This window comes from Pelobates fuscus, chromosome 5, assembly GCF_036172605.1.
Source record: "Pelobates fuscus isolate aPelFus1 chromosome 5, aPelFus1.pri, whole genome shotgun sequence".
NCBI classification, from domain to species: Eukaryota; Metazoa; Chordata; class Amphibia; order Anura; family Pelobatidae; genus Pelobates; species Pelobates fuscus.
Window position 1 is genome coordinate 2,291,953 of NC_086321.1, and position 21,757 is coordinate 2,313,709.

Below are 21,757 nucleotides of genomic sequence, written 5' to 3' on the forward strand. Positions count from 1 at the left end.
ATTGCTGCTCAGGCTTATACTTCCTCATTAACACACAGCACAGAGGCAATGAGGCTGCTGAGAGTCCCTCGTTTAACATTAAAAGCGGTTTAAGACTGAATGGAGGGATGGCACCAGGGGACTCCAGACACTATAACCACAAGTGGGATGAAGCATTTACAGTGCCTTTTAATCACAATCTCAAAAGAATCACCATAATTCACTGATTTCAAACCAGAATTCTACATATACTATGAGGGCTTGTCCAATATATCAGGGGTCCCAAAAACGAAATGGCGTCATGCGAATATTTCTCAAATCTAATGAGGGATCATTTACTTTCTGTGTACTCCGCACAAATACGAATACAGCATGTTGTATTTATATATTGTTACTGTGTGATAGCAATGTGATGATAAGTAATAATTGTAATATTTTTCTCCCAGCTTGCCACACTGGAGGACAGTATACATTCTGACCATGACCACGTCCTGCAGATGAATTTCCGACAGCCACAGAGTCTTAATGGGCGCCTGGTTCTGTCGAGTTTTGGTACATCTGTGGTAGGAAGAAGAGCACCTCCAGGAGGTGAATAAATGCAATGACAGCCATCCTGACAGCTGCACACATACAGGAACAAGCAGACATACTCAAATACAGGCACACACATACATATATACACTGACAGGCACACACATACATATATACACTGACAGACACACACTGACAGATACATACATGCAGGCACACACTGATAGACACACAAACAGAGGCACACACAGGGGTCAAGTCCTGGGGAATAAAGTGTGGGAACTCACCCGAGTTCCACCCCCACCACCAAAAAAAAAAAAAAAATTGTATGCATATATAAACGCGTACACACACACTCAGGTGCACACATACACTTACAGACACACACGTACACTCACAGACACACAAAGACACACACAAACAGATTCACAGATAGACACACATACTCTCACAGACACACACACTCCCAGACACACATACACACACACTCACAGACACACATACAGACACCAACACACACAAATACACATAGATACACTCACAGACACACACACTCACTTCCAGACACACACTCAGACATACACACACACACACACTCCCAGACACACACTCACAGACATACACACACACACACTCCCAGACACACACTCACAGACATACACACACACACACACACACTCCCAGACACATACACAGACACACACACTCCCAGACACACACTCACTCCCAGACACATACAAACACACACATACATACACTCCCAGACACATACACATACACACACCAACACACACATACACTCCCAGACACACTCACTCACAGACACACATACTCCCAGACACACACATACACTCCCAGACACACACACACACTCCCAGACACACACACACACACACACATACATACATACACTCACAGACACACACACTCCCAGACACATACACATACACTCACAGACACACAACACAAAAATTATTTGTATATTTTTTTTAAATTAAAAATGTCCACCCAGCCTCCCTACCTGGAGAGCTGGCGTGGACCTGTCCCTGGGGTCCAGTGGGGCTTCAGTGCGGCTGGCTCTTGTCTCGCTGTCAGACGCGGCGAGGGAGCTGTGTTCTCTCTGCTCCCTCTCACCGCACGGGCTGTCTGCTGATGCCGGGAGCCGGAAATGAAGTCATATTCCGGCTCCCAGCATCAGCAAACGGCGCGCGGCGAGAGGGAGCAGAGAGAACACAGCTCCCTCGCTGCGTCTGACAGCGAGACAAGAGCCGGCCGGGGAGGTCCTTCAGGTGGCCATTAGGCCACCTCTTGGGCCCCCCATGACAGGGGGAACACAGGGGCATTTGGGGGCGGCATTTTTTGTGCCTGCAGGACCACAAACGGGAACGGCGTTCCTGCTCTAAAAAAAGTGCCGTTCCCACGCGTTCCTGCAGGACTCGAGCCCTGGGCACACACATTCACAGATCTACAGACACACCTGCATCAGCTTATGGAGACCTAATGCCTCTACTCCACCCTCTATATCAGTGGCACTCTTCCTCTAATTTGCCATCACTCTGTGACATCATAACACCACACAAAGGGAGCAGTAAGGATTGATGGTCCTGTATTGCATATCACTTCTTTGCAGATCCCCGTCGGCCATTTGTGTGAGGGCCGCTGAACTTATTTGTTCACCTCACCCAGGAGACTTCTGGAATAGATGCAGACAGCAGCTACCGTGGCCCCCCACAGATTATAGGACTCCTTTGTCCTGTGTTTAAGAAGGCCCTGGGCATTTTGTTTCTCATAGCATACAGTGTCCAGATAAATACATTTTATCTGTAAATATGGCCGAGATGGGGCTATGTACAGAGTATGTAAATAAATACCAAAAACGGAGCAAGCTAGCAACTGCAGTGAGGTTTAGAATCTAGCACTTGGATCTACATGTCTATGAAGAACATGTATGGACGTAGAGGGGAATTTGCAAATAAGATCATTTATAGCCTACCCCAAATATCCCCCAATAACGACAGACACCAAATTTGGATGGAACAGGCCACAGCATTTACTAAAACATAGGACTCATCCAACATTTATTAACTTTATCATGTAATAATAACCATAATACATAATAACCATAATACATAAATAATACATAACTTAATTATTATCACTATGACCCACATATTAATAAATGGGAGGTTAAATATTCCTGCTGCCCCTACCTGTGGCAGCCCACCCTCACTCACTGCAGTAGAGGCATTTCACCTAAACAGCCCGCGGGAGGGGACCCTAACATAATTGTCCGCGGGTGGGGACCCTAACATAGTAATGTTAAGGGGGACCTAATGCCCCTCCCCCCCCCCCGGTCCCCACCCATTGCCCAAGGGGTGGGGACCCCAACATAATTGTGTGGGGGACCTAATGTCCCCCCGGTCCCCACCCAGTGCCCGCGGGTGGGGACCTTAAAATAATAATAACCTAATGTCCCCCCGTCCCCACCCATTGCCGGCGGGTGGGGACCCTAATATAATAATTGTGGGGGGACCTAATGTCCCACCCGGTCCCCACCCATGAGCGGTGGGTGGGGTCCCTAATTTAATAATGGTGGGGAGGACCTAATGTCCCACCCGGTCCCCACCCATGAGCGGCGAGTGGGGACCACAATTAAAGTGACTAGGGGTGCCCAGCCCCTAGTCACTCCCCCCCCCCTACCCGCAATAAAAAAATCCTACCTACCCCACTCACCCTAATAATAATAATAATGAGGGGGTGGGCAAAAAACTAACCTGTAAAAAAAAAATTTTCATACTTACCATTTGATGTCTTTTTACTTTCCTTTCTTCAGCCCCAAAAAAGGCCAAATAAAAACCCATAATACGCACCACAACTGTTAATAAAAAAAAAAAAAAAAAAAAAAACGAGCGCGAAAATAATCCTTCTTCACCCATGGAGGGCTCCGCGCAGACTGAGCTCTGCAGGGCGGGGCAAGGCTTATAAAGCCTTGCCCCGCCCTGCAATTAAGCTCAGAGCACTGTGATTGGTCGGTTTAAACCAACCAATCACAGTGCTCTGACAGGTAAATGAAGAGACTGACAGTTAAGTCTCTCCATTTACCTGTCACAGCACTCTGATTGGTTGGTTTGAAATCCACCAATCAGAGTGCTCTGTGTCATTTTACACAGCGTGGGAAAGTTCTTTGGAATTTTCCCACGCTGTAAAAAGTGGCTAGCACTCTGATTGGTTGACATAAACTAACCATAGTGCTAGCCCCCCACAATTATTATATTAGGGTCCCCACCCGCCGGCAATGTGTGGGGACCGGGGGTGACATTAGGTCCGCCCCATCATTATTAAATTAGGGTCCCCACCCGCCGCTCATGGGTGGGGACCGGGGGGGACATTAGGTCCTCCCACCATTATTAAATTAGGGTCCCCACCAGCCGCTCATGGATGGGGACGGGGGGGGGACATTAGGTTCCCCCCCCACAATCATTAAATTAGGGTCCCCACCCACCGCTCATGGGTGGGGACCAGGGGGAACATTAAGTCCCCCCCACAATTATTATATTAGGCTCCCTAACCGCTGGCAATGGGTGGGGATGGGGGGACATTAGGTCCCCCCCACAATTATGTTAGGATCTCCACCCCGCGGGCAATGGGTGGGGACCGGGGGGGACATTAGGTCCCCCCTTACATTATGTTAGGGTCCCCACCCGCGGGCAATGGGTGGGGACCAGGGGGGGGGGGCACTATGTCCACCCCATTATAACTTGTGTTTTCCCCACCATGGGGGAAGGGGGGACCTGTGTCAGGTCCCCCCTTATTTAACTAGCGACTGGGCAGCAATAGCCGCCCAGTCACTAGTGTTTTAAAATTTCAATTTAGGCGATATGCCCCTAATCGCGGGATGCCGCGAGTAGGGACATTGGGGAGGGTTTAACCTCCTTTTTATCAATATGGGAGTCCTATTGACCCCCATATTGATTTATATTTAGTTTTATGACAGTGAGCAGACACTGGCTGCTTGCTATCATTTAAACTTACATACAAGTGAGAGAGCTGGTAAGAGTACCGTGGGAAGAGTAGCTATTTAGATCTAAATAGCTACTTCTTCCTATTGCAACATTGCTATAGTTTTACTATAAGATTTTGTTACATGTACTCTCTCTTACCATAGCTCTCACTCACTTCTATGTAAAATACTGATTTACATGACAGCGAGCAGTTTAGGTGACATGCCCCTACTGCAGTGAGGGGGAGGGGGGGGCTGTCAAAGGTAGGGGCAGCAGGATGTTACCTGTGCCAGCCCCCCCCCCTCCCCATGTATTGCACTAGTGACTGGGCAGCAATAGCTGTCCAGTCATTTGTAATTTTAAATTTGTTTAGGCGATATGCCCCTACTTGTGGCAATGCCGCGAGTAGGGGCAATAGGGAGGATTTAATCTCCCTGTTATCAATATGGGGGTCAGAGTGACCCCCATATTGATTTATAATTAGTGTGTAATGACAGTGAGCAGGCAATGCCGCGAGTTGCGGCATTATGGCGGATTTAACCTCCCATTTATTAATATGGGGGTTATAGTGACCCCCATGGATTTTAATGCAGGGGGGTAGTAATAATTTTTTTGCAAGGAGGGAGCTGGTAGAGATGCCGGCTCCCTCCTTGCTTTTTATTTTTTTGGCGCATGCACAGTGCTATTTTCGTCCTAATGGATGAAAACAAACACATTTTGAACGATTTTCGTCCGAAAACGAATGGTTTGAATACGAAATTCGGGATTGCCGAATGAAATTTTTATTTAAAACAAAATCTTTCATAGAAAACGAAAATTTCATTGGGGCACATGTCTAATATATATATCAAAGAGACAGGAAATTCTGTGCACAAATTAAATATAAAATACAAAAGACAAAAATAACACAAATAGTGTAATACACCTAATAGCCGAGGGGAGGTAGTGAACTCACAAGATGCAATAGTATACTGGGCACATCTCCAACTGGAAATCTTCTTCCAAAGATGTCAGGCATCCAACTCGTTTCGTGCCTCCTGTGGGACTTCTTCAGCTGATTCCAAGAAGCGTACCGGCATGCGCGCAGTCCATCCTAACACACGTCATATCCGTCTATCGAGGAAAGGAAATTACGGATGTGTTTCAAAGTCCCAAGATGACGTCATTTCCCTCCCTCGATAGACGGATATGATGCGTGTACGAATGGACTGCGCGCATGCGCACTGAAGTGGAACGCAAGCTGGAGCGCTTCTTGGAATCAGTTGGAAGCAATCGAAATCATTTCGTTGGGGTATTTAAGAAGACGGCGTGCAAGGTTGGATATATCCCTGAAGAAGTCCCACAGGAGGGACGAAACGCATTGGATTTTATCATTTGTTCATTTGGTGTTACGGTTTATTGCTACTTCTGGGATACCATTTATCCTTTGGTGCCTGAGGTCCACAGTTTGGTGGAGATATGCAGATACTTTCTATCCTGTTTGTAAGTACAATCATTTGTGAAATGTAATTTTATACCTTGCAATATTGCACTATCTTTCCTTTTTATTCTGCCTGACATCTTTGGAACAGGATTTCCAGTTGGAGATGTGCCCAGTATACTATTGCATTGTCAGGGTACCTGCTGTCTCTACCTCTGTGGAGGTGAGACACTTGGACGTTCTTCCTCGAAAAAGGGTTGAGTCACTCGTTCCTCGCGGTTCCCTCGGTCGTTTACACGCCGGCCGCGAGGGATCCACTTCCTTTTATGACACGGCGTTCAGTAGCCGACGTCATGAGTACACATACAGGCCACACCCAGGGGGAGGCATAAAATAACCAATTACATAGATGTTACATCCCACACATCCCCTCCCCTTAGTGTGACACATAATCCCATTATGCATACAGTTCAAAATATACTTTTACACAACTTTCATAACTTTAAAACCATACATCACATTCACATAAAAATACATATCCTCAATCAATCCATTCAGGGGAACAACATATTAAAAAATGGCATGAATCAGACCAGGGGTTCAAAAGTTAGTAAAAGTATCTTTTATTCCCCCTGGCTCAAACAGTAAAAGTAAAACATCCCCACAATGCATCCTGGCTTCCTCCCTTCTGCCCTGGAGATAATTGGAGAAGGAATCTAATTATCCAGGACTAGAGGCAGACTCCATTAACCACATGGTTGCAAAACAACATAAAACTCTTTAAAATACATAAAGTCACATTTTATACATTAAACACAGACATTTAACATATCCCCAGATAGCTCAGGTCTGCGTGCACATTATTAGGTGAATGGCACGCAGACCACACAAATACAGTTTAATTGCCATGGAGCTAAAGTCTTTCCCATAGTCTTTCTGTGGCAAACCTAGCCACTTCTGGATTGTAGTTACTAAAGGTTGTCCGTAGGCTGAATATATGCTGTGTATGTTAAACTGTATATGTACCGTATTATGGCCGTTCGCATGCTGGCAGCCATACGCTGCCAGCATACAAACCCCTTTCGTTTGACGAAACACGGTTATCCAGGCCGTTCGCCATACGAATGTGGGCTCCCCAGGTAGACCACCCACTCACCAGTCGTGTGGCACCAATTAACCGATTGCAACAATGTTGCAATCGGTAATTAAGGGCTCTCCTAGGTGGCCGTCGTTCGGCTACCGACCATGCGGCGGTCGGCCATCTTGGATCCTTTGTCTCTGCAGCGGTGTTCGGTCCTCGAGAGCCTGGAACTGAAAACGGCTACTCACTGATCCGAACACCGCTGGACTTCCAGAGCGTTCGGGAGTTCCGCGTTCGGCACATTCTGTTCCCCATAGATGTTCGGTACTTTTAAACCGAACTCAATATTTTAATGTATTTTGTGCGGCGTTCGGTTAGTTTAGCTGGGATCGGAGCGGTATTCTCACTAAATGTGCCCGCCGACCCCAGCTATCTACCGAACGGTCATTCGTCTAAAAGCGAGTAAAATTTTATAAAATATGGATTTCTATATAAATTGTCGGTTTTGCTACACGAGGGGATAATCCACTTAATCGTCCATTTTAGTGGGAGTATCCCTCTCGTGCAGCAATGCCTGTTGGGATAATTACAATGCCTGATGGGAGAAATCCCCTGTAACATCTGTAAGGAAACCCCTTGCATGGGGAACTGCATAAATATGGAAGTCTGTGAATAAAGCAAGTTAGTTGACTCCCAGACTGTGTTTCGTCCGGTTATTGGGAGGATTGGGGAACTTGTCTTACTTTTCAGCGCTGACTGTGGATGTACCTGTGTAACCAGCGGATGTCGGGGATTTTACTATTGCCCTCCGCTACACTTTCATTATAAGAATAGGCTCCATGGCATAGCCATCTGGGGGGTATCACTGCTCACACAGGGCAAGCACCGAATGGCCCCACTGTATTTAAAGGGCCAGAATGAGTGACATGCACTCTGTTAGGGCCGAATACTGTTTGTAAAGGGTCCAATCTCCCAGGGCCATAGTCCAAAGGCAGCAGGCAGGCAACCAGGCTCCTCCAATACAATGTGGCGAGATTGGTTTCGTCACACAGTCTTTGACAAGAAGAATGCTGAATGCTGACCACACAGGTCCTTTGATTGCAAGATTAATCTCCTACCTGGTACTATGCCCCCGAGGGGCAATGTATATCCTTTATCCACTAAGGAGAACTTAGTCTTAGAGGAGTATATCCGTGAGAATCTAGACAAGGGATTCATTAGGAGATCATCCTCGCCTGCCGGGGCCGGTTTTTTTTTTGTGAATAAAAAGGATGGCACGTTAAGGCCTTGCATTGATTACCGAGGTTTGAATAAAATAACTATCAGAAATGCATACCCAATTCCCTTGATTACTGAGCTCTTTGATCGTTTAAAGGGTTCCAAGATTTTCACCAAGTTAGATCTCAGAGGGGCGTATAACTTGGTGAGAATTCAGCAGGGAGACGAGTGGAAAACAGCGTTCAATACTCGATATGGGCACTATGAGTACACAGTAATGCCTTTTGGGCTCTGTAATGCACCGGCAGTATTTCAGGATCTGATCAATGAAGTTCTTAGGGAGTTTCAACAAGATTGTGTTATTGTATATTTAGATGATATACTAATACACTCTGGAGAAATTGAGACCCACCACAGACAAGTCAGAAGGGTATTGCGCAAACTCCTACAACATGGGTTGTACTGCAAATTGGAGAAATGTAGTTTTGATCAATCTCAGATAAACTTTCTTGGTTACGTGATTTCTGGGGAAGGCTTTAAGATGGATCCGGATAAACTCCAGTCTATTTTAGATTGGCCATTACCTAGGGGTCTCAAGGCCATTCAAAGGTTTATTGGATTCTCCAATTATTATAGGCGCTTCATTAAAGGATACTCTTCCATTATTGCTCCTATTACCAATATGACCAGACAGGGGGCTGACACTAAGACTTGGTCTACTGAAGCTCTCGTTGCCTTCAAGACACTTAAGGAACTTTTAGCTTCTGCACCAATTTTAGTTCACCCCGATACAACTTTACCTTTGCTACTCGAGGTAGACGCCTCAGAGACAGGTATAGGTGCCATCTTGTCTCAAAGGTTAGGCGTGGATAAACCATTACATCCATGTGTTTTTTTTTTCCAAGAAACTATCTGGGACTGAAAGCAGATATGATATTGGTGACAGGGAACTACTAGCTGTTATCATGGCCTTAAAGGAGTGGAGACATTTATTGGAGGGGACCTTGCATCCTGTTACTATTCTGACGGATCACAAGAACTTGTCTTATATTGGGGAGGCCAAGCGCTTATCCGCCAGACAAGCTCGTTGGTCCTTGTTCCTCACCCATTTCAATTACGTGCTCACTTATAGACCTGGTTCTAAGAACTCTAAGGCCGATGCTTTGTCTCGCCAACATGAACCTTCTACTATATCTGAGACGGTTTTCTCTTCTATAGTTCCCAAGTGCAATATTATCACCAACACTAGCCTCAGGATTCATTCTCCGTTGCTTGCCGAGATTATGAAGCTACAACATCTGGCTCCTAGACAGAGTCCTGAGTCACGGCATTTTGTTCCTGCTGAACTCCAACTGGAACTGCTACAATGCTTTCACAATAGTAAGGTGGCTGGGCATCCTGGCATTCGTAAGACATGTTCCTGGTGGCCCACCTTACGTAAAGATATTAGGGATTTCGTCGAAGCATGTGAGGTCTGTATGAAGACTAAACGACCTCAGACGCTTCCATGTGGGCTTTTGCATCCCTTGGAAATTCCCGAGAAACCATGGACCTGTTTGGCTATGGACTTCATTGTCGATTTACCTGTTTCTAAAAAACAGACTGTGATTCTCACGGTGGTTGACAGGTTTACTAAGATGGCTCATTTCGTGCCCTTACCTAAACTTCCATCTTCCCCTGAATTGGCTGAGATATTCGCTAAAGAGATATTTCGTTTACATGGGATACCTTCCGAAATTGTTTCTGATAGAGGTTCCCAATTTGTTTCCCGTTTTTGGAAGTCATTCTGCTCTCAAATGGGTATCAAATTGAATTTCTCTTCTGCCTATCATCCCCAGTCTAACGGAGCTGCTGAACGCACTAATCAAAAGATCGAACAATATTTGCGTTGTTTCGTTTCCGAACACCAAGACGATTGGGTTGGTCTGATTCCTTGGGCAGAGTTCGCACACAACAATCTCGTTTGTGATTCTACTCGTTCTAGCTCCTTTTTCATGAATTATGGCTTTCATCCCTCCATTCTTCCCTCGGTTTCTCCTTCCCAAGGAGTACCGTCGGTTGATGTTCATGTTGCCAATCTGAGGAAGTTGTGGGATCAGACTCGACAAATTCTTCTGCACAATTCCATGTTGTTCAAGAAACACGCTGATAAACATAGAAGGGCGGCTCCAGTCTTTGTTTCAGGGGACAGGGTATGGTTGAGTACCAAAAATATTCGCTTGAAGGTTCCTTCTATGAAATTCGCTCCTCGTTACATTGGACCTTACAGGGTTCTGACTCGAATTAACCCAGTTGCGTATCGTCTGGCTCTTCCATCTGCCTTACGCATTCCTAACTCCTTTCATGTTTCCTTGTTGAAACCCCTAATATGTAAAAAGTTTTCCTCCACTGCATCCTCTCCTCGCCCTGTTCAGGTTGAGGGACAAGAGGAGTATGAAATCAATTCCATAATCGATTCTCGTATCTCCCGGGGGAGGGATATGGTCCTGAGGAGAGGTCTTGGATACCTCAGGAGGATGTGCATGCGCCCCGCCTCCGCAGGGTTTTTCACTCCCGTTTTCCATCTCGTCCCGGTTCCTTCCGCCCGGTGGGCGTTTCTGAGGGGGGGGGGGTACTGTCAGGGTACCTGCTGTTTCTACCTCTGTGGAGGTGAGACACTTGGACGTTCTTCCTCGCAAAAGGGTTGAGTCACTCGTTCCTCGCGGTTCCCTCGGTCGTTTACACGACGGCCGCGAGGGATCCACTTCCTTTTATGACGCGGCGTTCAGTAGCCGACGTCATGACGACAACCCAACCCGATCTGTCAATCAAGCCCCAAGCACGAATGAGGATTCGTCGGGGGCGTGATTACCTGTTTAGAATCAGGGTATAAAAGAGGGCTTTCTACGGTTGTTCATTGCCCTGTCGTGGTTCTAGCTTGTCTAGTCACTCAGTGCTCTTGTATTCTGTTAGTTGCTTTGGTTTTGACCCGGCTTGTCTGTTCTACCTCGTTTACCTCTATTACCCTTTGACTCGGCTTGTCTCTCGTTTACCTGCTCTCTCGTTCCCTCGACCTCGGCTTGTCTCTAGACCATTCTTTACTACTCTTACGTTAGTCCGGCCATTCTAAGTTCCGGTATACGTACCCTGTACCTGTTTGTACTCTGCGTGTTGGATCCCTGTCCCGATCCTGACATGCATCTTGTGAGTTCTCTGCCTCCCCTCGGCTATATCTTTTAGCTGTATTACACTATTTGTGTGATTTTTGTGTTTCGGATATTACTGTATTTTGTATTTAACCCCTTAAGGACCAAACTTCTGGAATTAAAGGGAATCATGACATGTCACACACGTCATGTGTCCTTAAGGGGTTAATTTGTGCACATATATATATATGTAAGGCCTTGGCCTGTAGTTGTGGGAGGGGCTTGAATTCCCTTTAAAAGGGCGGCCAATCCTCTCCCACCTTACCGTGGACAGTCTGGCGAATCACCCCTCCCACCGCTCCCTCTATTCATATCACCCTCTAAGGTGGGCCCACTTTTATTACAGGCCTACTGCACTGTCGGTTCCGGCACACCACAACCGACTGGTGTCATTTGAATATGTCTTTTGGTTATAATATGCCATGTTACACTATTATTACCCCGACTACATATATATATATATTCACTTATTTACAACATATATATATATATATTCACTTATTTACAATATATATATATATATATATATATTCACTTATTTACAATATATATAAATATATTCACTTATTTACAATATATATATATATATATATATATATATATTCACTTATTTACAATATATATATATTCACTTATTTACAATATATATATTCACTTATTTACAATATATATATTCACTTATTTACAATATATATATATATATTCACTTCACTTATTTACAATATATATATATATATTCACTTATTTACAATATATATATATATTCACTTATTTACAATATATATATATATATATTCACTTATTTACAACATGTATATATTCACTTATTTACAACATATATATATATATATATATATTCACTTATTTACAATATATATATATATATATATATATATATATATATATATATATATATATATATATATATATATATATATACATAGTTACATAGTTAGATAGCTGAAAAGAGACTTGCGTCCATCAAGTTCAGCCTTCCTCACACCTGTTTTTTGCTGTTGATCCAAAAGGCAAAAAAAAAAAAAAAAACAGTTTGAAGCACAATTTTGCAACAAGCTAGGACAAAAAATCCTTCTTGACCCCAGAATGGCAGTCAGATTTATCCTTGAATCAAGCAGTTATTACCCTACATTGAAAGATTATATCCTTGAATATTCTGTCTTTGCAAGTATGCATCTAGTAGCTGTTTGAACATCTGTATGGACTCTGATAAAACCACTTCTTCAGGCAGAGAATTCCACATCCTGATTGTTCTTACAGTAAAAAAACCTTTCCTTTGCCTTAGACGAAATCTTCTTTCTTCCAGTCTAAACGCATGGCCTCGTGTCCTATGTAAAGTCCGGTTTGTGAATAGATTTCCACACAATGGTTTGTATTGGCCCCGAATATATTTGTATAATGTTATCATATCCCCTCTCAGGCGACGTTTTTCTAAACTAAATAGGTTTAAATTTGTTAACCTTTCTTCATAGCTGATATGTTCCATTCCTTTTATTAATTTTGTAGCCCGCCTCTGCACTTTTTCTAGTGCCATGATATCCTTCTTTAGAACAGGTGCCCAAAATTGCACAGCATATTCAATATGTGGTCTTACCAGTGATTTATAGAGAGGCAAAATTATATTCTCGTCCCGAGAATGAATGCCCTTTTTCATGCATGACAATACCTTACTGGCCTTGGCCACTGCTGATTGACATTGCACATTGTTGCATAGTTTGTTGTCTATAACAATTCCCAAGTCCTTTTCGTGTGTTGTTATCCCTAATTCACTTCCATTAAGGGTATACGTTGCTTGTGTATTCTTTACGCCGAAGTGCATAACTTTGCATTTTTCAACATTAAATTTCATCTGCCATTTGAGTGCCCAGTCCTCCAGTCTATCTAATTCCTTCTGCAGCAAAGTAATATCTTGCTCACATTGTATTATTTTACAAAGTTTTGTGTCATCTGCAAACACTGAAACATGACTTTCAATGCTGTCTTCAAGATCATTTATAAAAATGTTAAATAGAAGGGGTCCCAGAACAGACCCCTGAGGGACACCACTTGCCACCTCTGTCCAGCTTGAAAATTTACCATTAACGACAACTCTTTGTATTCTGTTTTTAAGCCAATGTTCTACCCAAGAACAAGCATTTTCATCGAGACCGATTTCCTTGAGTTTGAACACTAATCTTTTGTGTGGAACTGTATCAAATGCCTTGGCAAAATCCAAATAGATCACATCCACTGCAACACCCTGATCTATACTTCTACTTACTTCTTCGTAGAACGCAATCAAGTTAGTTTGACATGACCTGTGCTTCATAAAACCGTGCTGATTTTTGCTGATAACCATGTTCTTCTCAAGGAATTCTTGAATATTATCCCTTAATAACCTTTCAAATATTTTACCAGCCACAGACGTTAAGCTCACAGGTCTATAATTTCCAGGCAAGGATTTTGAACCCTTTTTGAATATAGGAACCACATCTGCCTTCCTCCAATCCTCCGGAACACTTCCTGAAAGAAAAGAATCTTGAAAGATTAAAAACAGAGGTTCACTTATTTCTACACTTAGTTCCTTAAGTACACGTGGATGGATACCGTCAGGCCCTGGAGCTTTGTTTATATTAACTTTCTTTAGTTGCTGCAGCACATTGTCTTGAGTTAACCAATTACAATTATTTTTAGTAGCAATCATTTGCACATCTATTGCCATGGGTTCTTCCTTAATATATACGGAGGAGAAATAGTTATTTAGAATTCCTGCCTTTTCTTGGTCTTCATTAACTAACACCCCCGTTTCAGTTTTAAGTGTACCTACACTTTCATTTTTGGGTATATATTCACTTATTTACAACATATATATATATTCACTTATTTACAATATATATATATTCACTTATTTACAACATATATATATATTCACTTATTTACAACATATATATATATTCACTTATTTACAATATATATATATTCACTTATTTACAACATATATATATATTCACTTATTTACAACATATATATATATTCACTTATTTACAACATATATATATTCACTTATTTACAACATATATATATTCACTTTTTTACAATATATATATATTCACTTATTTACAACATATATATTCACTTATTTACAACATATATATATTCACTTATTTACAACATATATATATTCACTTTTTTACAATATATATATTCACTTATTTACAACATATATATATTCACTTTTTTACAATATATATATTCACTTATTTACAATATATATATATATTCACGTATTTACAATATACATATATATTCACTTATTTACAACATATATATATTCACTTATTTACAATATATATATTCACTTATTTACAACATATATATATATATATTCACTTATTTACAATATATATATTCACTTATTCACAATATATATATCCTGATGAAAGTCAGTAGTGACTGAAACGTTGATCCTGGATTTTTAAATTTTTTCCATTAAACTTTGGACTTTTAATTACGTGAGTGCAACCATTTCTTTGAATTATCTGGATATTGGAGCTGTTCTTTTTGGTTGGCACCCGGCTCATAAAGGAATTTCAAGCGTGAGTGCAGGAGCAATATTGTTTTTTGTTTTTTTATATATATATATATATATATATATATATATTCACTTATTTACAATATATATATATATATATATTCACTTATTTACAACATATATATATATATATATTCACTTATTTACAATATATATTCACTTATTTACAATATATATATATATATATATATATATATATATATATATATTCACTTATTTACAATATATATATATATTCACTTATTTACAATATATATATTCACTTATTTACAATATATATATATATATATTCACTTATTTACAATATATATATATATATATTCACTTATTTACAATATATATATATATATATATATATATATATATATATATATTCACTTATTTACAACATATATATATATTCACTTATTTACAACATATATATATTCACTTATTTACAATATATATATATATATATTCACTTATTTACAATATATATATATTCACTTATTTACTATATATATATATATATATATATATATATATATATATTCACGTATTTACAATATATATATATATATTCACTTATTTACAATATATATATTCACTTATTTACAATATATATATATTCACTTATTTACAACATATATATATTCACTTATTTACAACATATATATATTCACTTATTTACAACATATATATATATTCACTTATTTACAATATATATATATATTCACTTATTTACAATATATATATATATATATATATATATTCACTTATTTACAATATATATATATATATATATATTCACTTATTTACAACATATATATATATTCACTTATTTACAATATATATATTCACTTATTCACAATATATATATCCTGATGAAAGTCAGTAGTGACTGAAACGTTGATCCTGGATTTTTAAATTTTTTCCATTAAACTTTGGACTTTTAATTACGTGAGTGCAACCATTTCTTTGAATTATCTGGATATTGGAGCTGTTCTTTTTGGTTGGCACCCGGCTCATAAAGGAATTTCAAGCGTGAGTGCAGGAGCAATATTGTTTTTTGTTTTTTTATATATATATATATATATATATATATATATTCACTTATTTACAACATATATATATATATATATATTCACTTATTTACAATATATATATATATATATATATATATATATATATATATATATTCACTTATTTACAATATATATATATTCACTTATTTACAATATATATATATTCACTTATTTACAATATATATATATTCACTTATTTACAATATATATATATATTCACTTATTTACAACATATATATATATTCACTTATTTACAATATATATATATTCACTTATTTACAACATATATATATATTCACTTATTTACCACATATATATATTCACTTATTTACCACATATATATATATTCACTTATTTACCACATATATATATATATATATATATATATTCACTTATTTACAATATATATATATATATATATATATATATATATATATTCACTTATTTACAACATATATATATTCACTTATTTACAATATATATATATATATATATTAACTTATTTACAATATATATATATATATTAACTTATTTACAACATATATATATATTCACTTATTTACAACATATATATATATTCACTTATTTACAATATATATATATATATATTCACTTATTTACAATATATATATATATATTCACTTATTTACAACATATATATATATTCACTTATTTACAATATATATATATATATATATATATATATATTCACTTATTTACAACATATATATATTCACTTATTTACAATATATATATATATATATTCACTTATTTACAATATATATATATATTCACTTATTTACAACATATATATATATATATATATATATTCACTTATTTACAATATATATATATATATATTCACTTATTTACAATATATATATATTCACTTATTTACAATATATATATATATTCACTTATTTACAATATATATATATATATATATATTCACTTATTTACAACATATATATATATTCACTTATTTACAATATATATATATTCACTTATTTACAACATATATATATATTCACTTATTTACAATATATATATATATTCACTTATTTACAACATATATATATATATTCACTTATTTACAACATATATATATATTCACTTATTTACAATATATATATATATATATTCACTTATTTACAACATATATATATATATATACACTTATTTACAACATATATATATATATATATTCACTTATTTACAACATATATATATATTCACTTATTTACAATATATATATATATTTCACTTATTTACAACATATATATATATATATTCACTTATTTACAACATATATATATATTCACTTATTTACAATATATATATATATTTCACTTATTTACAATATATATATATTCACTTATTTACAATATATATATATATATATTCACTTATTTACAATATATATATATATTCACTTATTTACAACATATATATATATATATATATATATTCACTTATTTACAATATATATATATTCACTTATTTACAATATATATATATATTCACTTATTTACAATATATATATATATATATATATTCACTTATTTACAACATATATATATATTCACTTATTTACAATATATATATATTCACTTATTTACAACATATATATATATTCACTTATTTACAATATATATATATTCACTTATTTACAACATATATATATATATTCACTTATTTACAACATATATATATATATTCACTTATTTACAACATATATATATATATATACACTTATTTACAACATATATATATATATTCACTTATTTACAACATATATATATATATTCACTTATTTACAACATATATATATATATTCACTTATTTACAATATATATATATATATATTCACTTATTTACAACATATATATATATATATACACTTATTTACAACATATATATATATATATACACTTATTTACAACATATATATATATATATTCACTTATTTACAACATATATATATATTCACTTATTTACAATATATATATATATATATTCACTTATTTACAACATATATATATATATATTCACTTATTTACAACATATATATATATTCACTTATTTACAATATATATATATATTTCACTTATTTACAATATATATATATTCACTTATTTACAATATATATATATTCACTTATTTACAATATATATATATATTCACTTATTTACAATATATATATATATTCACTTATTTACTATATATATATATATATATATATTCACTTATTTACAATATATATATATATTCACTTATTTACAATATATATATATATTCACTTATTTACAATATATATATATATATATTCACTTATTTACAACATATATATATATTCACTTATTTACAATATATATATATTCACTTATTTACAATATATATATATTCACTTATTTACAATATATATATATTCACTTATTTACAACATATATATATATATTCACTTATTTACAATATATATATATTCACTTATTTACAACATATATATATATTCACTTATTTACAATATATATATATATATATTCACTTATTTACAACATATATATATATTCACTTATTTACAACATATATTTGTGTAAGGGGCAAATAGCCGTATATGGAGTAAGGATCCAGCATAAGCGTAGGATAGTATAAAGGGAGCAAGTCGGTTGTGGTGTGCCGAGACCGACGATACGGTAGGCCTGTAAATAAAGAGGGCCCACCAAGGAGTAAGAAAGTAAAGTAAATGGAAAGAAAAGAGAAAGTGTTGAAATGAGGAGTGGGTGGGAGGGTCATTCTGATGCTGACCTCAAGCGATATGAGTCAGGTAAGGGGTGTCCCTTATATAGGGGAGTGAATTAATTTAAGCCCCTCCCACAAATACAGGCCAAACGGCCTTAATACTTGTGTAAGGGGCAAATAGCCGTATATGGAGTAAGGATCCAGCATAAGCGTAGGATAGTATAAAGGGAGCAAGTCGGTTGTGGTGTGCCGAGACCGACGATACGGTAGGCCTGTAAATAAAGAGGGCAAAAATGAATAATCAAAGATTTAATACAGTCAACAAATATATACAAATTAACCAGACATTTCCTTAAATGCATTACAGTATTTAATTCCTGGAAGAATTTTGAAGGTAGGAATCTAGGACCGAAAGTGAACACCATTTGTTGTGGGTAGGATAGTATGTTATCTCTACTGTTGGTCCGTGTTGACTCGTTTCGGAATGTGGTAGAGCCAATAAGTAATGAAATATGTGTTTACGTACGTGGGATCATTGAAGACAATGATCTGTCTGAGTGGTGGTGATGGTAGTGAATTCTCTGGCCTGAGAAAGGCATAAAAAAGGCAATGTGCATGGCTGATAATGGCCGACTTGGTAGTATAATTGAATGGTTGTAGATCTAATAGGTCCGATAAGGATGAAAAGTTGGATGGCTATTGGTAATCTCTGAGAGGAACGTGGGGGAATGGATTCCTGAAAACCTCTGAGTATATTCTTGTCTGGTATGATAGCATGATGTTATGGTAGTTTTGGCCATAGGTTATCCTGTGTTGTTGAATTCCTGTAAACTATATAATTAATGGTGTGTGAGATAGTTTAAGTTTAAGGTGGCAAAAAGAAGCAAAACCTAGGAGAAATGTTATGACACAGGTTGAGCTATGTCGTGTTCCAATGAGATTCTTTAAGCCAGGTGAAAAGCTGTGTTATGTGTTCTACAAGTATGGGACGAAAGTGCAAGGTGGGATAGTGCATGCTATGCTGCATGAGTATGTATAATCCATGATTTTGTCTCTGGAACGAAAGAGTGTCCGTGACTGTATGGGCGGCTGTAGGAAGCGTATGATGAACATGCCTGGAATATAAATGAGACAATTATCGGCAGGGATGTATACCCCCGTCTGGTACATGAAAGTGAAATGTGATAAGTGGCCAACCAAGTGAGTTCCCCAGAAATATCATGACCTTATGGATGAGTAGTGGCGATTGTTGATGATATGACATGTGCCTAGTTGTCAGAGTAATAACGGATTGATGATCCTGACCATGATTTACCCCATGCCACAGTAGCTGCTACAATGGGGTAGATCTCCCAAAGGGGCTGAGGTGGTGGAAAAATTTCCAAACCTGGATGCCATGGCCAACAGCTCCAAAGCAATCGTTCCCGGTAGATCGCTGCCAAACCCGTGGTAGATGCCGCGTCTGACCATCTGGTTGGAGAAGTGTCAGACAATCCTGGAAGGAACATGCTTTTACCATGCCAAGTGGTTAAGAAATCCCCCCCCCCATGTGCAGGTCTGCTGTTGCTGAGGTGTCTAGGGACATCCTCTGATCATCATGTTGGAAGTGTGGAAAAAAGGGGAAAGTACTCTGGATATGAAAGCGTGGTCTTGTGGTATGATTGGCATGGCAAAATTAAGGAACCTGGTAGGGATTGTAGTTCCTTGCAGTTGTAAGTACTAAGCAGGAGGTAGTGATTGATGTAGATGAGAATGTTCCCTATTTGTCTTGTGGTAACTTGCGTGTATGGATGCCGACTCAAGTCATATGCCCAGTAATGTGATAATAGTGTCTGGGCCTTCTGTTTCTTATGGGGTACTGGGACGCCCAAGTGGTCAACCAGACTAAGCTGCCGTGAGGCTTCTAGTGAAAAATATGTTATCTTTGATCAACAAGAAGTCTTCTAGATAGTGTATGACTGTAAGACCTCTGGATATGTTGTCATAACCAGCACAGAGTATCTGCGAATATCGATAGTAGGCTAATCTGTAGCTCGAAAGTTGAGCGGGGAAAGGATTGCCCAATTTATGCCATGTAAGTGCCAGTGTGTAGGGTAGATGGATGGTAGCCGTTTACTGCGTTGATGATATTGGTCTTACTTAACCAAGCTTCAACCCATGCTTGAGTGATAGCTGTAAAGGTAGATCAATGGTGTTGTATAGTAAGAAAACTCCTCAGAGGGTATGAGGGAGTTGAGACTTGGGGTAGCGGAGGTGTGTGGTGCCAATAAGTCTATGGTTAGTCTTTGTTTAAGGGAAGATTCCTTGTGACAATACCAATGTGTTTGTGTTTGGTGCCCTGCTGTAAATGGTGGAGATTGGAAGACCCCTCTGCAAATCTTGGCTATGAGTGTGTTTACAGCCAATGGTTTTGTTGTGCTGACTGTAAGTGAGGGCATGCTATATTCCTTGAAGGTGTGTTTATGATACCTGTATGGGAGCCCTTTGAAGCTCCAGAGCTTTAGTAAATCTACTACAAGTCTGGAAGGGTGATGAGTCAGTAGTGTTGAAAATGCATTGGTGTGTACAGATGGTGAGTACGTTATTTGTAAGTTGTATTGGGACACATGGTTTGTCATGTGCCCTGAACCATTTGAACATATATGCAACAGTCTATATGCAATGCAACTACTCATATCAATGGTCTCTGGTAGTTCAGAGGTGCTGGTACCTGGAGCCTGAGTGCGCTCGTCCATTTGTTTGGGACAAAATCCCTTCTGTATGGGTACCTGCAAAAATAAACATCTCTACATATTCCAATTGCCAACCCAACAAAGGGATGGTCAGTTCCCGATTTACCTGGAATCCCTGGATCTGATCACCACAGATACATCATCATACATATATATATATATATATGCCTTGCTTCCCCAATGTGCTGACATCATACGTGCAGGGTTAACGTCTTGTG

At 37.8% G+C, this 21,757-nt stretch overlaps 1 protein-coding gene across 1 annotated transcript in view; it reads left to right on the forward strand.

The window, feature by feature from the left end:
- CA9 (carbonic anhydrase 9) overlaps positions 1–21,757 on the forward strand; it is a 256,454-nt gene that overhangs the window by 204,916 nt on the left and 29,781 nt on the right. The window contains exon 8 of the mRNA XM_063453520.1: positions 426–567. Within this exon, the coding sequence (XP_063309590.1) occupies positions 426–567 (142 nt within the window). The remainder of the gene's footprint in view (positions 1–425; positions 568–21,757) is intronic.